The sequence below is a fragment of the Alexandromys fortis genome, unplaced genomic scaffold (assembly GCF_014885135.2).
Source record: "Alexandromys fortis isolate MF-2015 unplaced genomic scaffold, M_Fortis_MF-2015_v1.1 scaffold_56, whole genome shotgun sequence".
Taxonomy (NCBI): domain Eukaryota; kingdom Metazoa; phylum Chordata; class Mammalia; order Rodentia; family Cricetidae; genus Alexandromys; species Alexandromys fortis.
Genome location: NW_026067935.1, coordinates 8,829,363 through 8,845,222, shown reverse-complemented (window position 1 = coordinate 8,845,222; position 15,860 = coordinate 8,829,363). Strand labels below are relative to the sequence as shown.

Sequence of the window (15,860 nt, the reverse complement as noted above, 5' to 3'; positions counted from 1 at the left end):
TCTTTCTGATTTTGAGTTCAGCAGATTGCTAAGACACAAGAGCAAAGATCAGCCTCAAGACAAACTGCATTGAACTGCGTTTCATAAAAATTAAAAAAAAATTGGATATAGGGGGCTAAAAGCATTTCTTACTCCTCCAGAGATTTAGGTTTGGTTTCCAGCACCCACGTGGTGATTCACAACTATGATTACCCAAGCTATAGGTGTGATACCCTCTTCTGACCTCCACAGGCACCAAACATGAGCTTGGTACAATACATATATGCAGGCAAAACATCCATACAGGCACAGTTCACATAAAGTAAAATAAATTATTATTATTATTATTATTATTATTATTATTTTGGTTTTTTTGAGACAGGGATTTCTCTGTGTTGCCTTTGGTTTCTGGAACTCATTTTTTAGATCAGGCTGGCCTCGAACTCACGGAGTCAATTATTCTTTCAAAATACTAAAAAATTTTGTTCTTCGGAAGACACTGTTAGGGCCAGGGAGAGGATCAGTGGGTAAAACAAAAACCTTGAATGTTTTTTTAAAGATGGTTCATAGATGACCGTTAGTCTACTGAGCAGGTGACAGGAAGTCACCAGGAAAATGCAATACCAGACCACAGTGAGATGCCGCTCTTTGTGTGTTAGAGCAAGGAGAAATGACGATGTCGATGAAGGACTGAGTGGCAGGGGCCTGTGTGCAGCCAGGTGTGTAAATAGCCCAACGGTCTTGGGACAAGCTCGGCAATTTCTTTTGAACTGATGTGTACGGTGCCTGCTACGTGATACCTGGTATTCCATTCCAAGGTCTTTGCTGAGGGGGGGATGGAAGTTCTCCCTACAAAGACTTATAAAAGAATATTTACAACAAGTTTGTTTGCAATAATCCCAAACTGGAAACTAACCAAACGTCCCTGTTCCAACAAGTGAACTAATTGTAGAAACTCTATATGTTAGACTATTAATTAACAAACAAAATATGTTGACGATTAATATACACAGTTAAATATCAAACTGATCATGTTGGAAAAAACAGATATAAGAGCTAAGAAAGGAAACAGTGCACGGTTCTGTTCACACAGAGTGCAGATGGTGCAGCGATAGTCATGGCGACAGAAGGCAGATCACAGGTTGCTTGGGGTGGGGCAGGGCTGGAGAGAGGAGTTCATGCTGGATGGTGGATGCACTCATTCTCTTGGTGTCCTACTGGCTTCTATAGGTGCACGCATACTTTAGAAGTTTTCGATTTTATACTTTAAACGTGTGTTATTTATGCCAGCTACGGTTCAGCTGAGCTATGTAAGAGTATTACTTCTTCCTGAAGATGGTCAGTCATTAGAGTTCTGGGCGGATCATGAGTCACAGTTCTGGTTCACAATAAGGTTTAGTTTACTCCTGCCGGGAGGTTCTAGACACCGATGATCCCATTAGCATCCTTCCTTCTCATGCTCCCACACAGGAAACTCCCAATCCTCCAGTCATCCGCTCTCATCCAGCGCCCGCCCTGGTGATCCTTCACCGAGAGCAGGCTGCACCTGCCTACTCGGCCATCACCCACTGTCTCTGCAGTACCTGTTGACGTCCAGCTGGGCAGTGCTGCAGAAGGGAGACTCTGGGGACTCTAGCACTGGGCTTGCGCTAGATTCAACCTGTTCTTGTTTGAACCTCTCAAAAGAGGTCATTGCATCAAAACTGAGGTTCACCCCAAGTCTTGAGTGACAGGAATGTTTGTGACTATACAGAAAGCGATCCTAACTTTAAAATTATATATAGCCTGATCGCAACCATGTAAGAAACCTATTGGGGAAAAACTATGAAATCATAGGCATTTAACTGCAAATATGGTTGAGTTCAATTTTCCTTTTTAAAGATGAAAATTATTAAAGAGCAGTTTAGATTTATAGCAAAACTAGGAGAAGGTACAGAGATTTAGTTCATACACCCTGTAGACAATTTGGTACATAGCTACCTCCATGATCAACATGCCACGAAGAGTTCTGCATTTGTCATAACAGTGGTCCTGCCTCGACCTGTCATTATCACCCACAGCCCACGGTAGCAGTCACTCTTGGAATGGTGTATCCCATGGGTCTGAACAAAGGATTTGGACACATGTCCCTCACTGTGATGTAGTGAGGAAGGATCTCACCACCGAGTATACTACTTTTATAACTGGAAAGGCGGAAAAAGCAGGGTATTTCCTTTAGAGATTCAACATTGTGGGTTCCTGAAAAATCTCAACAGATTGAGAAACCAAACAAAACCCCAAGAACCAGAACTCTTCCTTTTCGTATTGTGAACTGGCACCATGACAGGGACTCCGGAGGACTTGGAGTCAATGCCTGCACTCTGCGCAATGACTCTTTCTTCTGCCTTGCTCTGGGAAGCAATGACTTGAGATGGGCTGGGCTACATCTGAGAACAGAAAGGTGTGATTGGTGGAGGCTATGTCAGTCAGGATCTAGCATTTTATGGCGTCTACTTGGACAAGAAAAGTCTAGGGTTTTCCAGAGATGGCCAGATTGCAAGTGAGCCCAGGGCTTGCCTATTGAAGGAAGGGGTTCTCTGTGAAGCTTCTGCCTGGTCCTAATTCTTATTTTTATTTATTTATTTATTTATTTAATTTATTATTATTTTGTAAACAGGGGCATTAATTAAGCCATCTATTGAAGGGAACCTAGCAGGAAATGGATTACTTTTTAAATCTTCAGTTGAAAAAAAAAACTCGCTGAATCGCACTTCAGATAATTGCCTTTTCATGGTTTAGCCCATAGGGCTTGATGTTTTCCTTTACCGTAAGCAGATGAACAGCGCATGGCAAGTCACCGAGAATCAGAATGATAGGGTTACTGTGAGTGAGCCGGGAATGTCCATCTCCACTATGTCACTGTCCAGCTGCCCTCAGATCACATGACCTCCCTTCTGTGTGTTCTTGGATACTGTCTCCTCATCCATTGAAGCAAACCCTGTTAGATTGTTTTGGGCCTTAGGGCATGAAATGCAACCTGAAGATTTCTCTGGACATGCCCAGTGCCTGGGTAAAAGAAGTTGGGGCAGTGGCAGCATGCCTCCTTGTTGGAAGTTTAAAAACCTTCTCCTTCCTTCTTGCTGGGCGGATGCTTTGTGCCAGGATTTGATCATCTGTCACTCTGTGTAAGATGTAAGACTCGCTTGTGCATTCAGTTCATCTCCCCGCCGGGCCCTGGACTAGCATAGCTGATGGGGGCCAGCAGGAGTGAATGAGACAACTTTGAGTTGTCTTTCCCTATGGCTATCACTGAAGGCACCAGGAAGGCCCGGTTCCCTTCCTGCTTGCTCTTTGCAGCGCCACGAGCTGCCTCCGTAGCCTTCTCTTTCCAGAGTATGTTCTGAGTTCCGTGTGTAGGGTTACTTTTCTCTTCTCCCTCTGGTCTCACCCTCTTTTCTCCTGCCTCCTAAAAAAAGATTGACTTTTATTATTTTCAATTATGTATAGTGTGTGTGTGGGGGGGGTGGGAGCTATGTGCTCATGAGTGTGTGTTCCTGTTCTGGCCTCTGATCCCTTAAAGCCAGGTTTCAGCCACCTGAGGAGGGGGGTGGAAGTGAACTCATGTCCCCTAGAAGATCAGCAAGTGCTCTTAACCTCTGTGGCCCCTCGCTTTTCTTTTTAGGTGGAGTCTCCGAGTGGCCTAGGCTGGCCTTGAACTCATGGGCTCAAGTGATCCTCTCACCTCCACTTCCTGAGAAGTTGGGACTACCAGCATATATAAACATCACAGCACCCAGCTCCATAGTGAATTTCAAAACAACACGACAAACCCCAACTAACTGACTTACCAATGCTTCTACCAAACACTGAAAGCCCTATACTGGTTCTGGCTTCTCTCTTGGTACAGGAACAGAGAGAGATCAGGATTATAGCTAATATCCACGTGAAGAGGCTTTCCTCCCAGGCTCCGCTGAAACTGTCTCTGGTCTCTTTCAGCTGTCCTACCTTGTAGCTACTTCATCTGACACACATTTAAAAATACGATGGAACCGCAGTCTTTCTCCTCAGTGTTCCTCCCAAGAGCTGGACTTCATGCTTGTGTGTGTATAAACTGTCTCAACAGTACGATCCTGTACAGCAAACAGGATCCGAGCCTTTGCATTTGAAACCTTAGGATCACAGTGCATGGTCCCCAAATGACTTCCCATCGGAACAACACGCCAAGTTGGCCTGCCAGGAGACAGAAGCTGTGGCCTCAAGGATAGTCTGGCTGATTGTAATGATCTAAGTAGAGAACGTTCATCTAGGGTGGGGTTTACTCCTGATATTATTGTAGATTTACTGTGGGTCAGGAACTGTTCTGAGCCTTTGAACAGCTGCTAACTCGTTCAACCTGCATAACGATACTCACTATCCTCCCGCTTTACAGAGGGGACAGCAACACAGATATTGCTCAAACACTCTCACAGCTCTCTGCTAGATAGTGTCTGAGCTGGGAATGCAGTCCAGATTCTTAGCCAATATGTTCTATCTCTTGATCTAGTTAAGATGGGGAGTGACCAGGACATTTTTATTGGACATGAAAGTAAATGTCACGGATGGTGAGTGTTACCTCTTCCAGTACCTGGGTTTGTCAATCACATAGAGAAAGGCTTCTCACTGATAAACGTGTCAGGGAAGATTCCAGATCTGCTGTACGAGAGGCGGGTCAACAGACCATATGTGCTACAGCAGCTCCATCAGGAACTAACTAAAATGGCACTTTTGCGAGGAGCGACCTACCCGGCACCTTCGCTACCTCATTCTGTACAGAAAGAGAGAAGGAAATTGAGGTTGCACAGGTCTGGATTGTATCCCTAGCCCCACAACGGTTTCCTTGGCTCCTTTGTGTATAAATCTGAAGGTCAGAGGAAAATGAAGTAAGCAGGTACCTAAAAACCAGATCTTCAAAACCAGTTTCCTCTGGCATCTTTTGGTAATTATTAGAAACTCTCCAACTTGTTAAAAAATCGACACAGATATTTCTGTTTTAAAATTAAAATTTAATTTAATTTTATATGTATGGACATTTTTAATGCATGTATGTCTGTGTACCACTTGCATGCCTGGTGCCTATGGAGGCAAGAAGAGGGCATCTGAAAGTCACAGACCATTGTGAGCTGCTACCTGGGCCCTGGGATTCCCACCTGAGTCCTTTGCAAGAGCAGCCAGTGCTCTTGACTGCTGGGGCATCGCTCCAGGCCCTCATGAGCGTTGTTTGTTGGCCCAGCAGGACATACTCTTACACACTTGCCCTACCCACTCCAGCTGCCCATTGGTAGAGATAAAATAAGTTATACTTCTGCCTGAGGGCCAGGTCTTGGCACTCAGACTCCCACCCACTCCCATGCTCCCTGTGAAGGCTCCTCCTCATCTCTAGCAGCAACTTGTCAGAAGTGAACATCTGGCAACCTGTCTCCAGCCTTGACCTGTTCTGTTCCGGGACCAGGGAGGTGAGAACCTTCAGTGAGCCTTAGAATCCCTCCACTGTGTGGGTAAAAAGCCAGCTGGCCATCTTGTTCCTCCTCCTCTGTGGTGGTTTGAGTAGGAATGGCTCCATAGAATCACAGGAGTGGCACTATGCGGAGGTGTGGTCTTGTTGGAGGAAGTGTATTGCTGTGGGGGTGGACTTTGAGGTTTCATATGCTCAAGCTACACTCAATGTGGGATGCAGTCTTCTGCTGCCTGCGGATCAAGATGTAGAACTCCCAGTTCCTTCTTTATAGTGGCATTTCAATTGTCTTTTAATAAATAAAGGCTGCCTGAACATCTGAGAGTAAAACAGTCCCACTGGTCAGCCTTACAGACCAGGTTATGGTAACACACCTTTAATCCCAGTAACCACAATGACATGCACCTGTAATCCCAGGAGCCACACTAGTTGCCACAGAAAACAGGTGGTGCATGCTTTTAATCACAGTGGAGCATGCCTTTAATCCCAATCCTAGAAAAGATTATAAAATGGGAGGGAGAGAGCTCTCAACATACAGACTCATTCTGATCTGAGGCAGGATTGTCATTTCAGACTGAGGTTGAGGTCAGAGCCAGTTGCTGGCTGTTTTGCTTTTCAGATCTTCAGGTTGAACCCTGTTACTGACCCTGAGTTTTTATTAACCATGCTTCACTTGTTCTGCACCTTCTGCCTGCATGCTGCCTTGCTTCTCACTATGATGATTGTGGACTATATAAGCCAGCCCCAATTAAATGTTTTCCTTTATAAGAGCTGCCGCCGCCATGGTGTCTCTACACAGCAATAGGCACCCTAACTAAGACACCCCCCAAACCTCACGTCCCAATGTCTTACCAGTGTCAGGAGCGCAGGCCTCATCTGCTTTGGCAGCGTTATCTGCATTACAATCTAGGGAAGAAGAAGAAGACATAAAGACCAGTTCATGCTTTCCAGACCCTTAGGGGGCATGTAGGGGACCATCCCAGGGGCTCTGGTTCAGGGAGGTTGTGTTTGTGTCCTACACTAATTCTCAGCTTGGCTCATGCTCTCTGAAACTCCATTAAGACAGTGGCCATGACTTCCCCTCCTCTGACAGTCCCTGGTTAGTTCTAGCTGGGACTTGTGCTGAATGTCTCTAACCATGGACAAAAGCCTTCTTGGGAGGCTCTTATTTTTTCTACCATGTGTTAGTTTGTGTTCCCCTTTTGACCCATCCTATCCTCTGACTCTGAGTGATAGATTCACCCCCTTTTTATTCCACTTGCCGAAGGACTAACCAGACAGAGGCTCTGAGGGTCTAAAAGGGAGGAGTCCCTGACCCTTGGTCTCCCTCCCACTTCCTAGGCTCAGGTTCCCGGCTAGTGTGCTGCCTATGCCTGTGGGCCAGGGGTTACAGATGCTCAGCATCCTCCCATCTTGGGGAAAGCTGGTCCTTGTACCTGATACATTGGGCTCACTACTGCTGGCCCCCTCCTTTGGGTGGTCAGGTGTCTCCTGTCTGGGCTTCTGGCTGAAGGCCAGGAAGAGGTGTGTACTCAGTGGCAGAGGAAGGTCCACTTCCAGGTATGCCCTCATGAACAGCTTGAAGACATCATAGCTAATGGGCTGAGAAGGGCAAGAAGAGAGAAGTCAATAGAGGGAGGGAAGGGAACAGGATGGAGGAGGAAAGGGACGAGGGCGATGGCGTGTGAGCCACGGAAGTGAAGGAGTAGGTGGGGGGCAGGAATGAAAACTCCAGGAGACAGAGGGACAGGGGAAGGGATGGGACACAGACAGAGGTAACATGGTGGCTGACCACCAGGCACGAAGAAGGCCTGGTTTGGTCTCAATTGGGATTAAAATGAGGGGTGATATACTCCCCAGGCTCAGAGACTGCTATGAACGAAGGGGTAAACAGATGGTAAGGGTGGACCCGAGTGCAACAACGCTTTTCAGATGTTTCAGGACTGCTACCCTCATTCTCTCAGCAGCTGGGGTCACCTGCACAAGCCCCGGAGCGGATCAAGCCAGTTAGCGCTCCACCATGGAGAGGAGGTGGACTTAGGCATCCTCCCAGCTAACGGAGGAGTGATGGAGAGTTATCGACTTGTGGGAAAGAGTAAAGTCTCATCAAGGGTGTGGTCCCTGGTAGGTTTACCATGCTTCAGTGGATGGTCCTACACACATGCGTATGTGGGCAGCAAAGCTGGGCTTGGTGGGTCATCAATGAGAAGAGGCTACTGAGGCTGGAAAGGGGTGAGAGGGGCAGGTGCTGAATACATTGAAGGCGCATTGTGTGTAAGTATGGCTTTCTCAAAGGAATCCCAATAGCATGTCTAAAAAGTGGGGTTCACAAATGGAGAGCGCCGGGAATCTATCTGCCTTTGCCTAGGCTCATGTGAAGGTCATGGGTCTATGGAGCAAGGACTCTGTCACTGCTTTGAAATTCTGGTGACGATGAAGAAGAATGCAGAAGAAAATAGCATGGAAAGAAAGGTTCTAACACCTCTGTGATTCTTGAGTTCAGGCCTCGGAAGTAGGAGAGGTTGGGGAAGGAAGGCCAGGTTCCATCACCCCACAGTGTTTTCATAATGTTCACCTTCTCTAGACAGATCCCAAGATGAGAAGGAATTGTGTGTGTTTGGCTCAGCTGTGTCCCAAAACATGCTATTGTGAAGGCTTTAGCCATCCAGAAAAACAGGAAGCTAAGGACAGAAGATCCTGTCCCTGTTGCGACCATCTCGATACTGCCTGGCATCTGGGTCCCTGGCTTCGAGTAGCCATGCCAGAGAGAGCCGCAGCCCTCAGCAAGCACTCACTAACAACAATGACAGTTTGCTGTGAGTCATCCCTGGCTTGTGCTCTCATCCCTGGCGCTGGAGCTTCATCAAGTCACAGATACTCCTGGAAACCATTTGCAGAAGAAGCGCTGCCCCAACTGCTGCTGTGCTGGCCTTTGAATAACAACAGCCAGGACAATAGCATCCCTTTCTGGAAACCTCCTTGGTGCTCTCTGAAAAATGCTGATAAGCATGTAACCCCTTTCACGTTCTGGGAATTCAGCAAGCCTTCCTGGAATCAGGAGCTGACTTGAATGTGTAGAGTCAGGTGTGGGTTCCGCTGGGAACTCTCAACCAAAACTCTGCTACGTCCAGGGCTGTCCTAGGGATCTCTTTTGCACTGTGGAAGAAGCCTGATGCGGTTGGACACAGACCACTTACTTCCTCATTTATTTAATTTTCAGCTTAAAAGAACCCAGCCCACGGTTGATTGACATTTTTTTTTTTGTGCCCGCTATTCTGCTTTCTGTGTCCCTTTTCTGTCCCAAGTCTCTGATTCTCTTTCTGCCTCTCTCTGTCTCTGCAGTATCATTACCTCAGATTGTCTCTTCTGCTCTTTTCCTGGACACAGCGACAGAGTGATTTCATTCCCTTTCCAGCGTTACCCATGTGCCACCCTCCGTGCTCCTGCCCTCACTGTCTCTGATGGAGTCTTGCTTGTCTGCTACCTGTGAACACATTCCAAGGGAGTCTTCTCCTTCCCCTTTAATTTCTCCAAAGAGACCACACTGGCCTTCCTTTCCCCTTGACCTCCAGTCTGTTGGGGTTCCTACCTCTTGCTGTGGAGCCTGCTTCCATGGAGGTCTTAAGTGTATTTGTCTCTTTGGTAAGGTTCTCATCTCAGCTCCCTGGAGAATTTTCCCTTCTCTTCTTGAAGCTACTTTGCACGCTGAGATTTTATTTTGATGCTTCTTATTCCCTATTTTGGTTCAACTGAATCTTTGCTAATGACGTTGCAATTCTTTCTTTGATGTCGAAAGTTCCTTTGCCTTATCCTTTGCATGATTTTAACTGACAAGTACTGATTTATATGACAGTGTGACAGTTTTAAGCTAGCACCAGATGGAAACGATCAGAATGAAGTGTTTCTGAAAAAGAAGGTCTTAAAAAGAAAGTTTAATGGCAGGCTGTGGGGGTTCACACCTTTAATCCCAGCCCTTGGGAGGAAGACACAGCTGGGCTCAAGGCCAGCCTGGTCTACATAGTGAGTTCCAAGACAGCCAGGGCTACATAGAGAGACTCTGTCACCAAACCAAACAAAAGGTTTAGCTAAACAAATTAGCAGTGGGGAACAAACAGACAAAACAACAAAGCTTAAAGGTGACTGGAAAAGATCAGTTTGAGAAGTGCCAAGCCACCAGTATGAAGTCCCCAAAACCAACCACCAGGGAGATAACTAGTGTCTAGAAAAGCAGGGGGCTGATATGTCTGCATAAACTTATTTTTTATTTGGTTTCTAGCATGTAAAAATCTTTCTTTCTTTCTTTCTTCCTTTTTTGAGACAGAGTTTCTCTGTGTAGCCCTGACTGTCCTGGAACTCACTCTGTAGATCAGGCCGGCTTCGAACTCAGAGATCCACCTGCCTCTGTCTCCTGAGTGCTAGGATTAAAGGTGTGAACCATCACACCTAGCATTTTTCAAATGAAATTGTTTTTGTTTTTCTTTCTTCTTTGTTCTCCCATTGTCCCCCATTCTTCCTGTGTGTACTTCCACCCCCTCCTCTCATGTCACGTGACTCCTTTTGCTTTTCTCTACTGTCTTTCTCATCAGCTCTTTTTCCCCTCTCATGGTCTGCGATCATGTTTCATAGTCTAAACCAATCTAAAATCCCTTATTTCTATACAAACAAACACTTAAGTTTGGATTTGCGTATCAGAGGGACCGTGGAATTTGTCTTTGTGAGCTTGTGTTGCTTTACATAACATAATGTTTTCCAGGTCCATCCATTTTCCTACAGATTTCATAACATCATTTTTCTTTATAGTTGAGTAAGATTCTATTGTGCGCATATGCAACATTTTTATTACCATTCTTCTGTTGATGGACATCTAGGCTAGTCCTAGTCTCTGACTGTTATAAATAGTGTAACAACAAGCCTGGGTGTGGGAGTCCCTTTGTGTTATATATGGAGTCCTCTGGGGATACATACGGGAGTGGGCGTGACCATGCCACTCAGTCAGATCCCCACCCTTGGTCTCAGGCGTGGGACGCTCGTCCAGCTTCAGTGTTACCTTCAGCCAGAAGCTCTCGAAACCTCTCTGGCATCCTCTTTAGTTAGGATCCTAGTCCTAACTGCCATTTCTGCTAAAGCCAATGGCAATATCCCAAAGTCAGCTTTGACCCCTCAGTAACCTGGAAGTGGTTCTTCTCTCTTGGTTTTGCAGGACTAGTCCTTTTACAGCACCTAACACACCTCCTTTCTAGTTCCATTCCCTCTCGTACCATCATCACCAGAGTCTGACTTCAGTTTCATGTGATTTTTAGCTAGACCATTGCAATGCCTCTATTTCGTAATTTATAAAAAAAATATTTTATTTTCTGTGCATGAGTGTTTTGTCTGTGTGTACACATGTGCATTGCATGCATGCCTGGTACTTAGGGAGGTTATACGAAGGCATCGGACCTCCTGGAACTAGAGCTATGAGCTACAGATGGTTATGAATCGCCATGCGGAAACTGGGAATAAAACCTGGGTCTTCTGTAACAGCAAGTCTCTAAACTGCTGAGCCATCCCTCCAGCCCATACAACACCTCTTGAAGGCATTCTTGCTCCCGCTTCCTTCGGTCACTCCTCTCATCTGTTGTACCCAGCCTTGTCAGGCTGATTTTCCTGAAGCACAACCCTGAGAAGACTGATTTCCTACTTAAAAATTTTCCTTGGTGTCTAATTGCCCATGGGAGAGTTGAGAGCCGCTTGTGCACGACTGATCTCCTGTATTATACGAGATAACACACATACAGAAAAGAAACTCTAGTGAACCCCAGGGAATACAGATAGAAGCTTAAATATATATTATTAATATAGAAACAATGTTGCTACAGTCCAGTTAGTCAGCCTTATGTGCTTTCTGGGACCTTTGGGACTCAGAATCTTCTCTGTAATCCACTACAGCCTAGACGTGGAGCCACTTCAAACCCTCAGTCCATCTGCCATTTTTTCTTGTTATCTGTTAAGGCGCAACTATGCATCCTGTTCCCACAGCCCCCCTTTTCTTTCCTGAGCAAGCTCCATAGCCCACTGCTTTCTTCAGCTGTTAAAATCCTAGCTCTGCTTTTCTGCCTGAAACCCCTTGGAATTTCCTGCGCCTGGATCTCTCTAATCTGACTTGGTTCCTGCCGTGTGAAACCCGCGGATGCCGTTCTGGATAAAGACCGTAAGCTGCTACACATTCTCGGACTCCCTTCAGAGCTCCTGGGTGAGAATGAGAATGGCTCATTTCATTTCTGTCTCCTGAACCACTCTCCAAAATATTTCCTGATAGATATTCGAATAGCTGCTGACTTCCCTGCCAGTCCATCAAAGGGATGGCCTGCTGCGGTGCTGGTCACCAATGGATCACTCTGAGTCAGGCAGAGGCTCAGTGTTCAGCCTATACAGGCACAGGTGCTGGAATGACTGTAATATGTGGTCAGCAGTGCTGAGTGCCACAGGATGAGGACAGAATGTGAGACCTTAGGAAGAAATGATGACCGAATTCATGCCTATCCATTCATGATCTCACTCCCGCATCCTCTGGAAGATAGAATGGCCTAGAACCAACACGGAACACTCAAATCAGAAAATCCTCAGAGGGCCGGGCGATGGTGGTGCACGCCTTTAATCCCAGCACTCGGGAGGCAGAGGCAGGCGGATCTCTGTGAGTTCGAGACCAGCCTGGTCTACAGAGCTAGTTCCAGGACAGGCTCCAAAGCCACAGAGAAACCCTGTCTCGAAAAACCAAGAAAAAAAAAAAAAAAAGAAAATCCTCAGAGGACCTGGGCCTGCTTATGCTACTGGTGCTCAGGACATTCCATGACTTGTCCCTGCCCACTAGGGGTGGCATGAACCAGAAGCCGGATCTTTGGCATACTCATCTGTGACTGTTTCTGTCACAGGTCACTGGGCTGGTACAGTGCTCCCAGTCACTCCCTCCGAGCACCACAAGTTCAGGGGTCAAGAGAGACTGATCATGTGCTCCTCTGAAAGAGATATATAAGTTAGACAGTTCTGTACAAGCCCTGGCCGAGAACAGTGACTGCTTACCAGATGTTTAGTGCGTGACTGAGTTAAGGAGGATTGGAGGATTATACCCAACTAGATGCCAGCCAGTAGGAGGCACACTGGGAAGAAACCATCACCTTCCTCAGACACCTTCATCATCCATGCTCTCTCTGGAGCCTGCAAACCCATGAAGCAACCTGCAGGTAATCGTTATTGCTGTAACCTGTTTCAGGAGGGCTTGCTAATTCTGCTCCAGGTCTAGAAGGGTGAAGGGAAGCTGGAGAAACTGCTGTGCCCCAGGCAGGAGGCAACGGTGGAGAATAGGGCACATGTCTTAAAAGCCTGATCCAGGTCATCGTGCATACGGCTGAGCTAGAACTTGTGCTCAGTGTATCTCCATGCTACCCAGCCACCCACCACCTTTTCTGTTCCGCTGGGCTTTCTTCACTCCCTAGCTGTCACTGCCGTTCTCTCCAGAGGATCACTTAGAGATGAAAGCAAGGGCATGTTTGGTCCATCGTATTCATCACGGCCAGAGCTGACCCTCTGCAAATTCCCCTCCTTCCTACTCCAGCTTCTAGATTCTCTAGGAACCTGCCCCTGCTGGCAGCTAACTCCTCGCTAAGACATTTTGGTGACAGGAAGCCGCCAAGCTCAAGAGAAACAAAACCCTTCTTGTTTCCCCAACCCCGTGCCATGACATTACACTTAGCAGAAGTCAGGCGAGCTGTGTGAGAGAGAGGCAGAGCTCCCCCAGGCTGCAGCAGGGCCAGGCATACAAAGAGAGGGGGTCAACCCTGAGGGGTGTGAAGGCGGCTGCACACTTAGGACAGACAGGCTCCCTGCTTCTGAAAGTGCCTCTCGGCCTTCACAGCAGTGGTGGCCCTGACCAAATTGTTCCCCTCCCACACATCAGCCCCCAGGCAGACAAGCTGATTACCAACCCCCTGCCAGCCCTTCATTCCCTGTTTTTGGAGTTGGAGGTGGGAGGTGTGGGGCAGTGTGTTCTTTGCTGCTCTGCACGGCTTCTCCTCAGGAATGCCCTTTGAAGTGGTGTGCTCCCCTCCGGTCTGCCAACCCCTCTCCCGTTCTTCCTCCCAGGGATTGGTGTTTTATCCCCAGCCCTTCTCAGGTGGACCTAGAGAACACAGTCTCTGTTGATTCTTCCTGGGAGCCAGTGGAGAAGGCCTTGGCGAGTGAATGGCAGCCTCTTCCTAACTTAGCTTTGCTGGGCTGCTACTTTTCTCTAGTAAGTCTTTGTAAAATGACCCAGGAGCAGGGGAAAGGGAGCAAGGGATATGGCATTGTGGGAAGGGGCATAGAAAGGAAATAATCACATGTCCTATAACGTATTCAATATTTTGTATTTTTTCTTTTAATTCATTCACTTCAAACTTTTAATAGTCTCAGTAGCTTCTGTCCACAGATGAGGGGACTAAGCCTCAAGGAAATATTGTACAAGCTCATACTGTGTGGTGATGGCGGAGGTTAAAGGCTAGCCCCAAACCACGTGACTCAAAGTCTGGCTGGGCACTGGAGACACAGCCCTGAGCAAATCTATTCTAGTGAGCGAGGCAGAGAATTAATGAAGTAAATTAGTTAGCCAGATAGATGGTGGGAAGTGCTGAGAAAAACAGAGCCGGGCCCCAGAAGGGGAAGTGTGAAAGAAGAAGGTGACAATCACCAGGGTGGCGGTTTGAGCATCAACCTGAAGGAGGTGAATGTCTCAGGCAGCTTTCTATTGCTGTGAAGAGACGCCATGATCATGACAACTCTTCCAAAGAGAAACAGTTCATTGTGGTGGCTGGCATACAGTGCAGAGACTCGGTTCAATGTCATCATGGTGGGACATGGTGACACGCAGGCAGACACTTGCTATAGAAGGATCTGAGAGTCCTACATCTCGCATACAGGCAACAGGAAGTGGTCTGAGGGTCTCCCTGAGTGAAGCTTAAGCAAAGGGGACTCAAAGCTCCCCCACCCTCCAGTGACACACCTCCTCCAACAAGGCTTTGCCTACTTCAACAAGGCCACACCTCCTAATAATACCACTCCCTTTGGGGGGCATTTTCCTTCAGACCACCACAGTGAGGGAACAAAGGACATGGATGTGCTAAAGGATGTCCCGGGAAAAGAAGAGCAAGCCAAGTGGTACCGGGAGATGTCTAAGAGCATCCAGGAGGCTACCATGACGGGAAGGACCGGAGAAGGGGAAGTCGGCAAAACTAAAGCTAGAGAGCAGAGGAAGTTAGATTGCCCTGAGTAGAGATGGGGTGGGGGCATGGGAGGGTGACAGCGTAAGCATATGTTTTAACAAACTGCCCAGGATCCGTGTGAAGAGTGAGCTTCAAAGGACAAGAGAATGGGCAGAGAGCCCAGTGAGGAGACTACAGTGGTCTGAGCAGGGTGCAGGAGTGATGAGTCAGGTCATGGAGGCAGGCGGGAAGCACCACGTGGATCTATCTGAACCATAGAAGTGGTGGGGTTTCCTGCTGAATTGCGTGGGGCAGCGAGAGCAAGAGATAAGTCAATGACAATTACCTACTCTTAGGTTAATCACCCAAGTTCTTAACCAGTCGCTCATCAAGTTGTCATGGATGGACTGATAGAGAAACATGTTTTACGGGGGGAAGATGAGGGTCATCAGTTTAGCTCAGAAGTTTGAGATGTCTCTTCAAGGGTAAAAATGTCAAGTTCAGGGGAAAGAGAAAAAAAAAATCTCCGGGTGCGGCGTTCTGAAACCAAATGAGGAAGATGAAGGAGATTTGACAAGTTGCCTCCAGCACCATTGAATAACATCACTATGGGGTTCAGGCACATGGTGTCTTCACTAGTGGTATCAGTGAAGGAACGGGAGTTACACACTGCTTGAAGGGTTCTGGAAAAAGCAGAAGAGAACATGGAGGTGTTGTATATAGACAAAGTGTAATAGCAGAGAACCAGCACCATTTGTGTTGCTGGGAAAAATCTAATGTGTATAGGCAGACTGATGTGGAAGACAGGAACAGGGAGAATGGGGGGAGGCTGGGAGGGGTCTTGATTCAGCAGCGCCTACCAGTAATCCACACACAGGAGGAAGAGGGGCAGACTGGGAGCACAGCCGGCTCACCCACAGTGGCCACAGTGGCCGGGGTAGGGGCACAGGAGCGAGGGACCCTGCCTCGGAGTTTTGCTTCTGTCTTCTCAGTGTTCACTGAGAATGAGGATCTGGGGAGGAGTGAGAGCAAAAGGGGTGTGATGGAGTCTTGTAGGACAGCGTAGGCGTGTGAAAGAACACGGGAGGTGGGGTGGGGAGGATGACGACACACAGATGGCATGGATGGCTCGCTTGAGACCTGGGGTGACACAGGTCTCAGAGCAAGGTCTTCAAGGCAAGTTGAGATGCCAGTGGGGA

At 47.4% G+C, this 15,860-nt stretch overlaps 1 protein-coding gene across 1 annotated transcript in view; it reads right to left on the bottom strand.

The window, feature by feature from the left end:
* Nucleotides 1-1,398: 1,398 nt before the first annotated feature.
* Nucleotides 1,399-15,860, bottom strand: part of LOC126504349 (diacylglycerol kinase gamma-like) — a 70,403-nt gene continuing 55,941 nt past the window's right edge. Inside the window, exons 4-6 of the mRNA XM_050146647.1 lie at nt 6,886-7,051; nt 6,302-6,355; nt 1,399-1,586 (exon numbers count right to left, since the gene is read on the bottom strand). Coding sequence (XP_050002604.1) covers nt 1,399-1,586; nt 6,302-6,355; nt 6,886-7,051 — 408 coding nt within the window. The remainder of the gene's footprint in view (nt 1,587-6,301; nt 6,356-6,885; nt 7,052-15,860) is intronic.